This window comes from Globicephala melas, chromosome 8, assembly GCF_963455315.2.
Source record: "Globicephala melas chromosome 8, mGloMel1.2, whole genome shotgun sequence".
NCBI lineage: Eukaryota > Metazoa > Chordata > Mammalia > Artiodactyla > Delphinidae > Globicephala > Globicephala melas.
In genome coordinates, this window is record NC_083321.1 from 51,160,870 (window position 1) to 51,173,141 (window position 12,272).

At 40.7% G+C, this 12,272-nt stretch overlaps 1 protein-coding gene across 1 annotated transcript in view; it reads left to right on the top strand.

Annotated features, from left to right (window-relative positions):
* The window catches only part of MRPL48 (mitochondrial ribosomal protein L48), a 62,583-nt gene that overhangs the window by 40,930 nt on the left and 9,381 nt on the right, over positions 1–12,272 (top strand). Inside the window, exon 6 of the mRNA XM_030836124.2 lies at positions 9,586–9,755. Within this exon, the coding sequence (XP_030691984.2) occupies positions 9,586–9,755 (170 nt within the window). The remainder of the gene's footprint in view (positions 1–9,585; positions 9,756–12,272) is intronic.

A 12,272-nucleotide genomic window follows, 5' to 3' on the forward strand; every position in this document is an offset into this window, starting at 1 on the left:
TAACTCATTGAAAAGAACAACCGTTATTGAGTGTTTGCTATGTGCCAGGCACTGTGCTTTGCACAGATGACGCTGTGGTGAGTGGGACACAGTCTCTTAACTACAAAAAGTATGAAGTGGCCTGGGAAGGACAGTGCTCAAAAATGTAACTAAGGTACACGTGGGAAGTGCTTTGCTTGGGAAATGAACTAAATATCAAGAGAGCAAAGTTAAAGATGCAGTTCTCCCTGAAAGTGTCAGTGGAGGTGTTACAGAGTTCAGCTCAACAAACATTTATTAAATGCTACCTGTGTTCTTACACTGAGTATGTAAAGTGAACTGACACTCATCTAGGAGTATGCAGTTGCTTAGCGTAGCTGGAAACACTGGGGCTGTAAAAACTATAAAAGGGTTTCCCAGAGCTTTTCCAGGCACAGAACAATTCCTGTGAAGACCTGACTTTTAGCCTGTGCCATTAGAGCACCCTGGTCTCCAACCCACTGGGCTCTCATCCTGCCTTGCCTGTTCTGCTAAATTACAACAGTGTCAGAGTTTTAGAGAGATTCATTTTTGATATGAGTAAAAGTAATGATCTCTTTCCATTTTCAAAGTGTTTTTCCATCCATTATCTCAGTGCCTCTCAAACCATAGGCCTTTGGAACACTGGTGATCCTAGAATGGAACCTCTCCTCAGGTTTAATAATGGCAATCTTCCACATTTTAGAAAGACAATTAAGTTAATGGATAGAACTTTCTAAATTACAAGTTTTTCTCCCATCAGTTTTACTTGATGAAAATAAATGTTAACAGAGAAACTCATATGTTTTCATATTTTTTGAAATGCAGAGAACTCCATTTATATAATCTAACCATATGTTCTGCTAGTTAAGTCATTCTTGTTTTATACAGTGAAAGCACATTGATGAGTATTTCATGTGCTTCACAAAGGGAAACGTGATTTTTTCTTAGGCCCTTTGTAACCAACAGATTTGAAAACCATGCTTTTTGCTTCACCAACTATCCTGTGAGGTAGACTGGGCAGAAAAGGAAACTGAGGAGCATAAGTGATTTCTCTATGACCATATGGCTAGTAAATAACAGAATTAGAACCAGAATTTAATTCAGCTCAACTCAACATTTAATATTGCTGGGCTCTAGGAATAGAGAAATGAATGAGACATAATACTTTCTTATTGAGGTAGTGGTTTGGCTGCCACAAGAGGGAGATCCACTCAGTCAAGGGGCTTAAACAAGATAGCGTTTATTTTTCTGTCATATAAAGTATAGGTAGATAGTCCCGCCTTTTGTTTTGCAACACTTATCATACAGCTTCTATCTCATAGTCTGAGATGGCTGCCTCCCTTAAGCCTTCATGTCCACATTCCAACCAGCAGGAAGGGGAAAGGGAAAGCAGTATGTGTGAGCTTGTATCCCACTGGCCAGAACTTGGTCACATAACCATACCCAGCTGCAAGATTGGTTGGGAAATGTAATTTTTATTATAAATGGTCATGTGCCCAGGTAAAATTCAGCAGGTCCGTGATTAAAGAGAAAAGAGAGAATAGATATTGAGGAAACTGACAGGCTCTGCATACCTTCCTTAAAGAGAAAGATGGAGATTAAGAGAAATGTTTTAGAATTAGGCAGACCCAAGTTAAAGATTCAGTTCTTATGCTTACTAGTGTATGTCCTTGGGTAAGTTACTTAACTTTTACAAGCCACAATTTTCTTGCCTTTAAATAACCATGTTATTTAAATGGTTTGTGAGAAGTAAGTTAAAAAAGAAAGTTTTAAGTACTTAGCACAATGTCTGAAGCATGGAGCCCATAAGTAGTTACTGGTGGTGATAATGATGATGCTGATGATGGCATTAGTCCCTCTTTTTTACAATCCCATAGCACTCTATTTCCCTCCCTCAAAACATGCATCTTCTTATAATCGTTCTCTGTATGCCTTTCCCAATAGATTGCAAGTTTCAGCAAGCAGAGACTATGGCTGTCTTATTTACTATCATATCCCCATTGCTAACCCTGGTCTGGCTTATCACTATTGGTCAGAAAATATTTGTTGAATAAATGGATACATGTGATAAGTGATAGTGGTGTATAATGGGGAGGGGGTTGCTATGGGAACACATAGGCGTAGTACCTAACTCAGCATGAGGAATGAAGGAAGTCTTCCTGGAAGAGCATGAACAGAGCCTTAAAAAATGACTAGGAGGGGAGCTTCCCTGGTGGTGCAGTGGTTGGGGGTCCGCCTGCCGATGCGGGGGACGCGGGTTCGTGCCCCGGTCCGGGAAGATCCCACATGCCGCGGAGCGGCTGGGCCCGTGAGCCGTGGCCGCTGAACCTGCGCGTCCGGAGCCTGTGCTCTGCAACGGGAGAGGCCGCAGCAGTGAGAGGCCCGTGTACGCAAAAAAAAAAAAAAATGACTAGGAGGGACTTCCCTTGCGGTCCAGTGGTAAGATGCCGCGCTTCCACTGCAGGGGGCACGGGTTCCACCCCTGATCGGGGAACTAAGATCCCGCACGCCGCGTGGGTGCCGCAAAAAGCAACAACAACAGCAACAAAAAATTACTAGGAGTTACATTGAGGATGTTGGGTGAAGAGTCAGACTTTGCAGGGAGGGGAAACATTCTGGGCAAAGGTGGAAAGTCATTGATCCTGGAGATGCAGTTGGGAAACTTTTAGCAGTTTGTTAATCCTGGAATCTCAAGTGGGCACTAGAGGATGATGGTACATGAGACTTGAGAAGTAGACAGGTCTAGATTAACTTTTTTTAAAGTTGCCATTTATTGAGGAACTACTATATACCCTTATATGTCATGCAAAAAACCTAGGAGTACTGACCTGCTCGTTGCACTTTCAGCTGTGACCACCTGAGGTCATTGCTCTTGGGTTTTAATTGACATGGTGCAGCAAGGTAGCTTGTGTTGAACTTGCCATGGGAGGTGGGCTGCTTGTTACAATTAAATTGAGAGGATTGGTTCTTTTTCTTCTTTTTTTTTTAAATTAATTAATTTATTTATTTTTGGCTGCATTGGGTCTTTGTTACTGTGCATGGGCTTTCTCTGGTTGTGGCGAGCGGGGTCTACTATTCGTTGTGGTGCGTGGGCTTCTCATTGCAGTGGCTTCTCTTGTTGCGGAGCACAGGCTCTAGGCAGGCGGTCTTCAGTAGTTGTGGAGCGTGGGCTCAGTAGTTGTGGCGCACAGGCTTAGTTGTTCCGCGGTATGTGGGATCTTCCCGGACCAGGGCTCGAACCCGTGTCCCCGGCATGGGCAGGTGGATTCTTCACCACTGTGCCACCAGGGAAGTCCTGAGAGGACTGGTTCTTTCATGTGTGTCTTCTCTCTCTCTCTTTCTCTGAACTATAAGCCTCTTTAGAACTGGGACTGTGTTTTCTCTTTCTTTGGACTCTTTCTTTAGAGTGGTTGAATCAGCACTTTGCACACAGCAGGTGCTTAATAAATGTCTCATTCTGTAAAGCACACCAATAGGATACTAGGAGCATGCTTACCTCCAATTTGTAGTAAAAATAATGTCCTATCTGTGCACATTACTCAGTCTTTCTTTAAAGATACCACTTATTGAGCAACTACTATATACCAGACGTGTAACCACTGTGTGCCAGGCTTTAAAAGCATTATTTCATTTTACAGTATTATAAATGGTATATTTTATTTAATCCTCAGATATGCTGTGGTTATTAAGGACGCTGTTTAAGGAATCTAAGACTCATTAAATGACTTTCCCAAGTGGCTAGTAATTTCCAGAGCCATTATTTGAACTGACAGTGGTCAGAATCAATCTAATGTCCATACTATTTCCATTTCACAGAAATTCACTATTTTGAGCTTCACAAGAACCTTAGGTATTACAGATGAAGACACTGACACCTAGAGAGGTCACTCAATGTCATGTAGTGACTAAGACAGTACTTGAGCCCAGATTTTCTTTTTTTTTCAGCCATGCTGTACAGCATGCAGGATCTTAGTTCCCCAACCAGGGATCAAACCCGAGCTCCCTGCAGTGGAACCGTGGAGTCTTAACCACTGGACTGCCAGGGAAGTCCCCCAGATATTCTTTGGCTTCCATCTTAGTCTAGGGCTCTTTATGCAGCACCAGGCTGAGCCTCTCTGCCATCCCAGTCAGGGTCAGGCCTTCTGTCTGGTGTACATTTCTTGAGTGTGCTACACTGAGTTATAAACATAACCACTTGATTTCTGTGTACCCTACGGCTCATTATGGACTGTTCAGAGTACCATCACCAAATCATTTAAGTCCCCAGGTGTAGCTTTTAAAATTTCCATCAGCAGAATTTCTGGAAGCTGTATATGCTGCAGGCCTGTCAGCTTTTCATTTGAGGATTCAGATGATACAATTTCTTCCCAACTTTCCCACACTAGAGAATGCCACCTATAGTGATAGGCAGCTACTATCATTACTTTTGCAGAATCTAGAGGAGAGAGCCTGGGTTTGGGGCCACAGACTCAGCTTCTAGCCATGGCTAGACCCAAAGTGGTTGCCTTTTCCATTTCCTTACTATTATAACCTTTATTTTAACCTTTCTGGACCTCGACTTCCCCCTTATATAAAATTAGGGGAGGAAGGAAGGAGAAACTAAGTTATCTCTAAGTTACCTTGCAGCTATAACAGTCTGTGATTCTGATCTGAGTCCTTTCTCTATCTGTTCTTTGCCAGCGAAGTTCCCCAGTAGCCTTGGCCAAATAACATCCTTCAGAGTACCTCAGTTTTCTGTCTGTAAAATAGGAGTAATATGGATATTTCTGTACAAAAATGGTTTAGTGATTTATCCCATGGCCCATTTTGGGCATTATATTGTACTTCTACGGGGATCCAAGGATGGCCGCCCTGGGCCAACTCACAGTGAATCCAGGTCAGTCACAGGAGTACCAAAGTTTGATGGTGGACAGCAGTCCATCTTCCCTGCCATCTTTCTCGTAGCCTCCATTCCTTTCCTGCCTAGCTCTCCTTCATGGGCAGTCAGGGTGGCCTTCCCGAAACACAGCCCTAGACATGTACATCTCTTGCACAGATATCTTTAGTAGCTCCCCATGGCAGTCATGAAGGTCTAAACTTAGGCAGTAGGAATAAAAAGGAGGGGATGAGAAAGACTGAGCAGGTAAAATTATAGGAACTGGTGTCTGAAATCTCATGCACTCAAGCTCTTGCTAGCTATGCTGTGCCCTGGCTCAGAACTGAAATATAATATCACAGTGGACTCCTGATGGTGTGGATTGGTCTAGACAGATCTAGGCCAACATGGAAAAGCAAGTGAGATGCCAAGAGGGATACTAGAATCAGCTTTCTTCTTTTTGTTCTCCTAAGGCGACACTTTTGAAGAGCCCTGGCATTTTCCCTGGTTAAGAAAAGCCTCCTGCAGGCTTCAAAGAAGCTCCTCCCTTCCCTGCTGGAAAATTTCAACCACTCCCCTTTGCATTCTGACTTTAGCATTCTTCACAGCTCTGACTGCAGTGCTGTCATGATGAGAAGTCTGGATCGCTGCATTTGGCCTCGGGTATGGTGGGCTCTGCAGGAGACCCAAACCCCTGCACCTTGATGGTTGGTTATAGAAGTTGGCTTCTCACTCATAGCAAAGTCTAGGACCCTGGGGTGACTACCACTGTTAAGAACTTTAATAATGCAGAGGGTTCAGTGAAAAAATTTCTGCATTGGGAGTCAGGAGGTCTGGGTTAGTTCCTAGGATCTGTCCGGTGTGGCTGTGTGACTCTGGGGGACATATTTAATCTCTCTGGGCTTCATATTCTTCCCCTGCAAGGATGAAGAACTGGGAAAAAGTTATCTCTAAATGCCATCCTATTCTAAAATTCTAAAATAGTGATCCACTGCATGTTGTCTCTCTGCTGGGCCCTGTGCTAGATGTGAGGAATATGAAAATTAAAAAATAATAATAAAAGTTAATGTTTATTGAGTGTTTAAATATGTGCCACAGATTGAATTAACTATATACAGTGTTTTGTTCAGTTCTCAGAATATCCCTGTGAGATCAGGTTTGTATCAGTTTTACCGGCCTTGTGAAAGGACCATTTCTTGGTCCTCCCCCTGTTTCCCCAGATTGGGCCCCTGCTCTCTTAGACTGACCTGGAGAGCATTGATGTGAGAGAACCACTCTAGGTGCTCTGCCAGGAACACCTCTGCTATGGCAGTAACTAGGCTGTTGGCTGTTAGATAGGGGTGACTTAAGACATGTAAATAGATCCCCACCTCATTTTTTTCTTTAAAAAAAATTTCTACCAAATAGCAAGATTTATTCTAAATCTCCAATAATTAGGACAGTGTGGTATTAGCTCAAGAATAGACAAATAGCCCAATGGAGCAGGATAAAGAATATAGAAACAGATCCAAGTATCTCTGAACATTTATTATATGACATAAGTGACACTGCATTGCAATGGTGCTGGGGTACTTGGGTCAATTGGATTGAATAGTCATGTGAAAAAAACTGACTTGACTCATATTTCACACTGTACACAAAAAGCACTTAAAATGATTGTAGATCTAAATGTAAATATTAAAATAATCAAACTTTAGAAGATAACATACAAGAATATCCTCATGATCTTAAGGTAAGCAAAGATTTCTTAAACAGGACACAAAAGTCACTATAAATATAAAAGAAAAAAATGAGTAAATTGGACTACATTAAAAATAAGAATTTTTGCTCATCAAAATGCACCATTAAAAAGTGAAAAAGGAAGACACAGGGAGGAAGAAGATATTTGCAACATGTACGTTTAACAAAGGATCATGTCTAGAATATAGAAGGAACCTCTGCAAATCAGTAAGGGAAAGGAAGGCAACCCAATCTAAAAAATGGGCAAAATACTTGAATAGGCAGGTTATAAAAGAGAATATCTAAATGGCCAGTGGACATATGGGAACATGCTCAGGTCCAGTAAACTTAAAGAAAATGCAAGTTAAAGTCTCAATGCATTACCACCTCATACCAACCAGAATGGCTAAAAGAAACCAACCAGAAAACCTGACTATACTAAGTTTTGTAAGTATTGGCAAGAATGTAGAGCAACTAGAACGTTCGTGTACTGCTGGTGGGAGTCTAAATTAGAAACCACTTTGAAAAACAGAGAACTTATTAAAGATGAAACTCTACATTGTCTGTAAATCAGTAGTTCAAGTTCTGGGTATATCCCCAACAGAAATACATACATATGTTCACTGAAAGATACATGCAAAAACATTGGTAGCAATACTATTCATAATGGCTCCACACCGGAAACAACTCTAATTTCCACCTACAGTAAAAAGGATAAATAAACTATAACATATTCATATAATAGACTTTCTAGGGCAATGAGAAGGAAAGAATTCCTGTTTCACCTAAAACATGATGAATCTTACAAACATAATGAGTTAAAGAAGCTGGACACAAAAGAGAACATAGTATATTATTCCATTTTCATGAATTTAGAAAAAAGGCAAAATGAGCATATGGTTCTAGAAGTCAGACTAGTGGTCACCAATTTGGGAGGCAGGAGACTTTTGCGGGTGCTGGTAGTGGTCTGTTTCTTTTTCAAGATACTGTTTAAACAGGTATTTTCACTTTGAAAATTCATTAAGCTGTGTCCTTATTTATGCATTTTTAGTATGAACACTGTAAAAACATTTTTACTAAAAAATTTTAAAAAGCAAGGTAGATTTTAAGATTCTAACTTTGAATTGATAAAAGATTCATATTATTAAAAATTCAAAAAATATAGAAGGGAAGTAGTTAAAAAGTCTCCTTCCCATCCCTGTGCCCCAGCCATACAGTTCCCTCCCTCATAGGCAGCCAATGGTATTAGTATTTTTGTGTATCCTTCCAGAGTTAGTTTTTGATATGCAAACAAATAAATATGTAAGTAATTAAACACACACATCTATTCTCCCCCACCCACCCTTTGTATATGTATGGCAATATTCTGAAAACATTATCCTACAGTCTGCTTTTAGCATTTAATTTATCTTAAAAACCTTTCTGTATCAGTACATAAGGAAGTTCCTTATGTCTTCTTACAGCTGCATAATGTACTATTGAATGGATGTGCCATGTTTTATTTAACAAGTTCCCCTCCTGATGGGCATTTAGGTTAAATTATTTCTGGTTGAGAAGCTTTCTTGATCCTGATCTATGTCGTGTTACATATCTGTTTTCCCAGGGCTCATACTTCTTACAGCAGTTTGCACAGGTTGTTATGTAGTGAAGCAATACTTTATATGAAAGAGAAGGGTAGAAATAAAATAATTTGTCTGACTCTAAGTTTTTAAAAGGAAGGCTGTCTAAATAATTGGACTGCAGAATTTCAAAGCTAGGAGGGCTGGAAGAGAAGTAATTCTGCACTTTCTTGTGATTAATTTCTTTAAGATTCCGATGAAAGTTAAGATTCTCTCCTTAGAAAAAATGTGCACACATGTAAAATTTTGCATATAAGTTTTGGGGTTGACACACCCCTTGAAATTCCTTTATGGATTCTAGATTAAGAATCTGTTGGGAGGGCTTCCCTAGTGGCACAGAGGTTAAGAATCCGCCTGCTAATGCAGGGGACACGGGTTCAAGCCCTGGTCCGGGAAGATCCCACATACCACGGAGCAACTAAGCCCAAGCGCCATATCTACTGAGCCTGCACTCTAGAGCCCGTGAGCGGCAACTACTGAGCCCGCTTGCGCGCATAGAGCCGGTGCTCGGCAACATGAGAAGCCACCGCAATGAGAAGGAGCCCAGGCACCGCAACAAAGAGTAGCCCACGCTCACCGGAGCTAGAGAAAGCCCGTGCGCAGCAACGAAGACCCAACGCAGCCAAAAATAAATGAGTAAATAAATAAATTTATTTAAAAAAAAAAGAATCTGTTGGGAATTCCCTGGTGGTCCAGTGGTTAGGACTGTGTGCTCTCACTGCCAAGGGCCCAGGTTCAATCCCTGGTCAGGGAACTAAGATCCCACAAGCTGAAGCAGCCGCATAGCACAGGGAGATCAGCTCAGTGCTTTATGACCACCTAGAGGGGTGGGATAGGGAGGGTGGGTGGGAGAGAGACGCAAGAGGGAAGAGATATGGGAACATATGTATATGTATAACTGATTCACTTTGTTATAAAGCAGAAACTAACACACACAAAAAAAATAAAAAAGGATTCTTTACTTCCTGTAAAAAAAAAAGAAAAGATTCCACAAGCTGCGTGGCATGGCCCCCCCCAAAAAAATCCTCAAGAATCTGTTATCTAGCATAACCCCATTAATATAAAAATTGGGAAACTGAGGGCCAGATTTGGAAGGTGAATCTCAAAACTAGTTAATGGCAGAAGACAGTCACATGTATTTATGTTAAATAATGCCAGCAATATTCCCTCTCCTTTCATTGACTGATGCTACAGCCCAGTGTCAAGGGAGGCTGCCCATTCCTTCCCAGGAAAAGTTCAATTTATAGGTAGGGTAACCTGAGAGAAAAATGGTAAACAAGTTTAACTGAAAGATTGATTTTTTTAATATATATATATATATCAAGATGGTATGGTTAGAATTTCTTGTACAATACTTTGATTTAGTTTCTTTCTCTTTTGTTTCCTGTTTAGCCCAAGAAGAAGAGGGGAAAAGTGGAAGTGAGACCCATTAATTTGGGGACAGATTATGAATACGGGGTTTTAAACATTCACCTGATTGCATATGATATGGCCCTGGCAGAGAGTTATGCCCAGTATGTTCACAACCTCTGCAACCATCTCTCCATTAAAGTCGAGGAAAGGTATGAAAGATGCCTTTGCATGGGATGTTCTTGGTGTGGGTAGTATGCTCTGCTTTGTTATTGTTAAATGAAGTTTTGAGATATAACTTACATGTAGTAAAATTCACTCCTTTTACGTATATAGTTTGCCACCATCAAAATATAGAACAAGTCTATTAAGTTCTTAAAACAAAAAGTTCCTGGGTGCCCAAGGTGTAGTCAATTTCCTCTCTTTCCTCTCAAGTCCCTGGCAACCACTGATTGATTTTCTGTCCCTATTGTTTTAAGTTCTCCAGAATATCATATAAATGGAATCATACAGTATGTAGCTGTTTGTTTCTGGCCTCTTTCACTTAGCATAATGGGTTTAAGATTCATCTGGGGTTTTGCAAGTATTCTGTTGCTGAATAGTATTGCATTAAATGGTGAACCTTAGTTGGTTTAGGCATTCACCAGTTGATATACATTTGGATTGTTTCTAGTTTATTGGTAATTATGAATAAAGCTGCCATAAGCTTTCTCATACCAGTTTTGTAGGGGCATGTGTCTGCCTTCCTCTTCAACAACTACCTAAGCCTGGGATTGTTGGGTTTTATGGTGAATGTGTGTTTCACCTTATAAGAAACTGTCAAACTTTTTCCAGAGCGGCTGTCCTATTTTGTATTCCCACCATCAGTATATGAGAGTTTCAATAACTCCTTACCCTGGTCAACACTTGGTTTGTCACATTTTTTTAAAGTTATTCTAGGAGATATATGGTGGTATTTCATAGTGGCTTTATTTTCTTCTTCTTCTTTTTTTTTTTTTTTTGGCTGCACTGCGCGGATTGTGGGATCTTAGTTACCTGACCAGGGATCGAACCACTGCCACGGCAGTGAAAGCGCCGAGTCCTAACCACTGGACCGCCAGGGAATTCCCCATACCACACTATCTTGATTACAGTAGCTTGATTACTGAAAAAGCAACTTTGTTCTTTATTCAAAATTATTTTGGCTATTTTAGGTCCCTGGGTTTTTCATTAAAATTTTAGAATTAGCTTGTTGATTTCTACAGAAAAGAGCCTGATGGAATTTTGGTGGGGTGTGTTGAATCTGAGGATCAATTTGAGGAGAATTGACATCTATTTTGAGTCCTCTGATCCATTAACATGGTATATCTCCCCATTTATATAGATATTCTTCGCCTCCTCTGCTTTTTACATACTCTTTGGGTTTGCTGGAAAACTGTAGGGGAGGAGAACTAACATTTACTGACTATCCATGCCAGGCCAGGCACTTTACATATCTTATCTCAATGTTTGAGAAAGTGTGGGATGCCTTAAATAACATTAAATCACATGGTGAGAAATTTCTTCCCTTTTTAATTCTTTTTAAACCTAATTATGTGAAGGAGAAATTCTTAGTGTTGTGCTGGTATGTCCTTAACACCGCTGAGGTACTTCCTAATCTTTATAAGAAAGAGGGGACCTCAGGCTCAGAGTCTTTGGCAAACACCACCATCTAGCTAGAATTTTATAACATTGTTTTGTTTTCACTGTATTTATTTTTAGCTTAACTTCTTTTTTTTTTTTTTTTTTTTTTGCGGTATTCGGGCCTCTCACTGTTGTGGCCTCTCCCGTTGCGGAGCACAGGCTCCGGACGCGCAGGCTCAGCGGCCATGGCTCACGGGCCCAGCTGCTCCACGACATGTGGGATCTTCCCGGACCGGGGCACGAACCCGTGTCCCCTGCATCGGCAGGCGGACTCTCAACCACTGTGCCACCAGGGAAGCCCTTAACTTCTTTATATGTCAACTGATACTCTTTTTTCTATTTACTATAGTGATATAAAGTCAGGCTTATTGAGGTATAATTTACGTTAGTAAAATTCACCCTTTTAGTGAACAGTTTCTGTGAGTTTTGACAAATGCATGCAGTAGAATAAATACCATCATAATCAGGATATAGAACATCTTCATCATCCCAAGAAGTCCCCTCCTGCCTTTGTAGTCAATCCCTTGTCCCACCCCCAGTCCCTGCAACTATTGATTTATTTTATGTCCTTGTAGTTTTGCCTTTTCCAAAATGTCATATAAATGGAATCATACAGTATTTTTCCATTTGAGTCTGGCTTCTTTCACTTAGGATAATGTATTTGAGATTCATCCATGTTGTTGCCTGTGTCAAGTAGTTTGTTCCTTTTTGTTGCTGAGTAGCATTTCATTGAGTGGATGTACCACAGTTTGTTTATTCATTTGAAGGACATTTGTGTTGTTTCCAGTTTCGGGCAGTTACAAATAGAGCTACTATAAACATGTACAGGTGTTTGTGAGAACAGAAGTTTTCATTTCTCTAGGAGTGTGATTGCTGGGTTAAATGGTAAGAGTGGTGTATTTTTATTTTTATTTAGTTTTAAAATATATATATATTTATTTATTTATTGGCCACGTTGGGTCTTTGTCGCTGCATGCGGGCTTTCTCTAGTTGCGGCGAGCGGGGACTACTCTTTGTTGTGGTTAGTGGGCTTCTCCTTGTGGTGGCTTCTCTTGCTGCGGAGCATG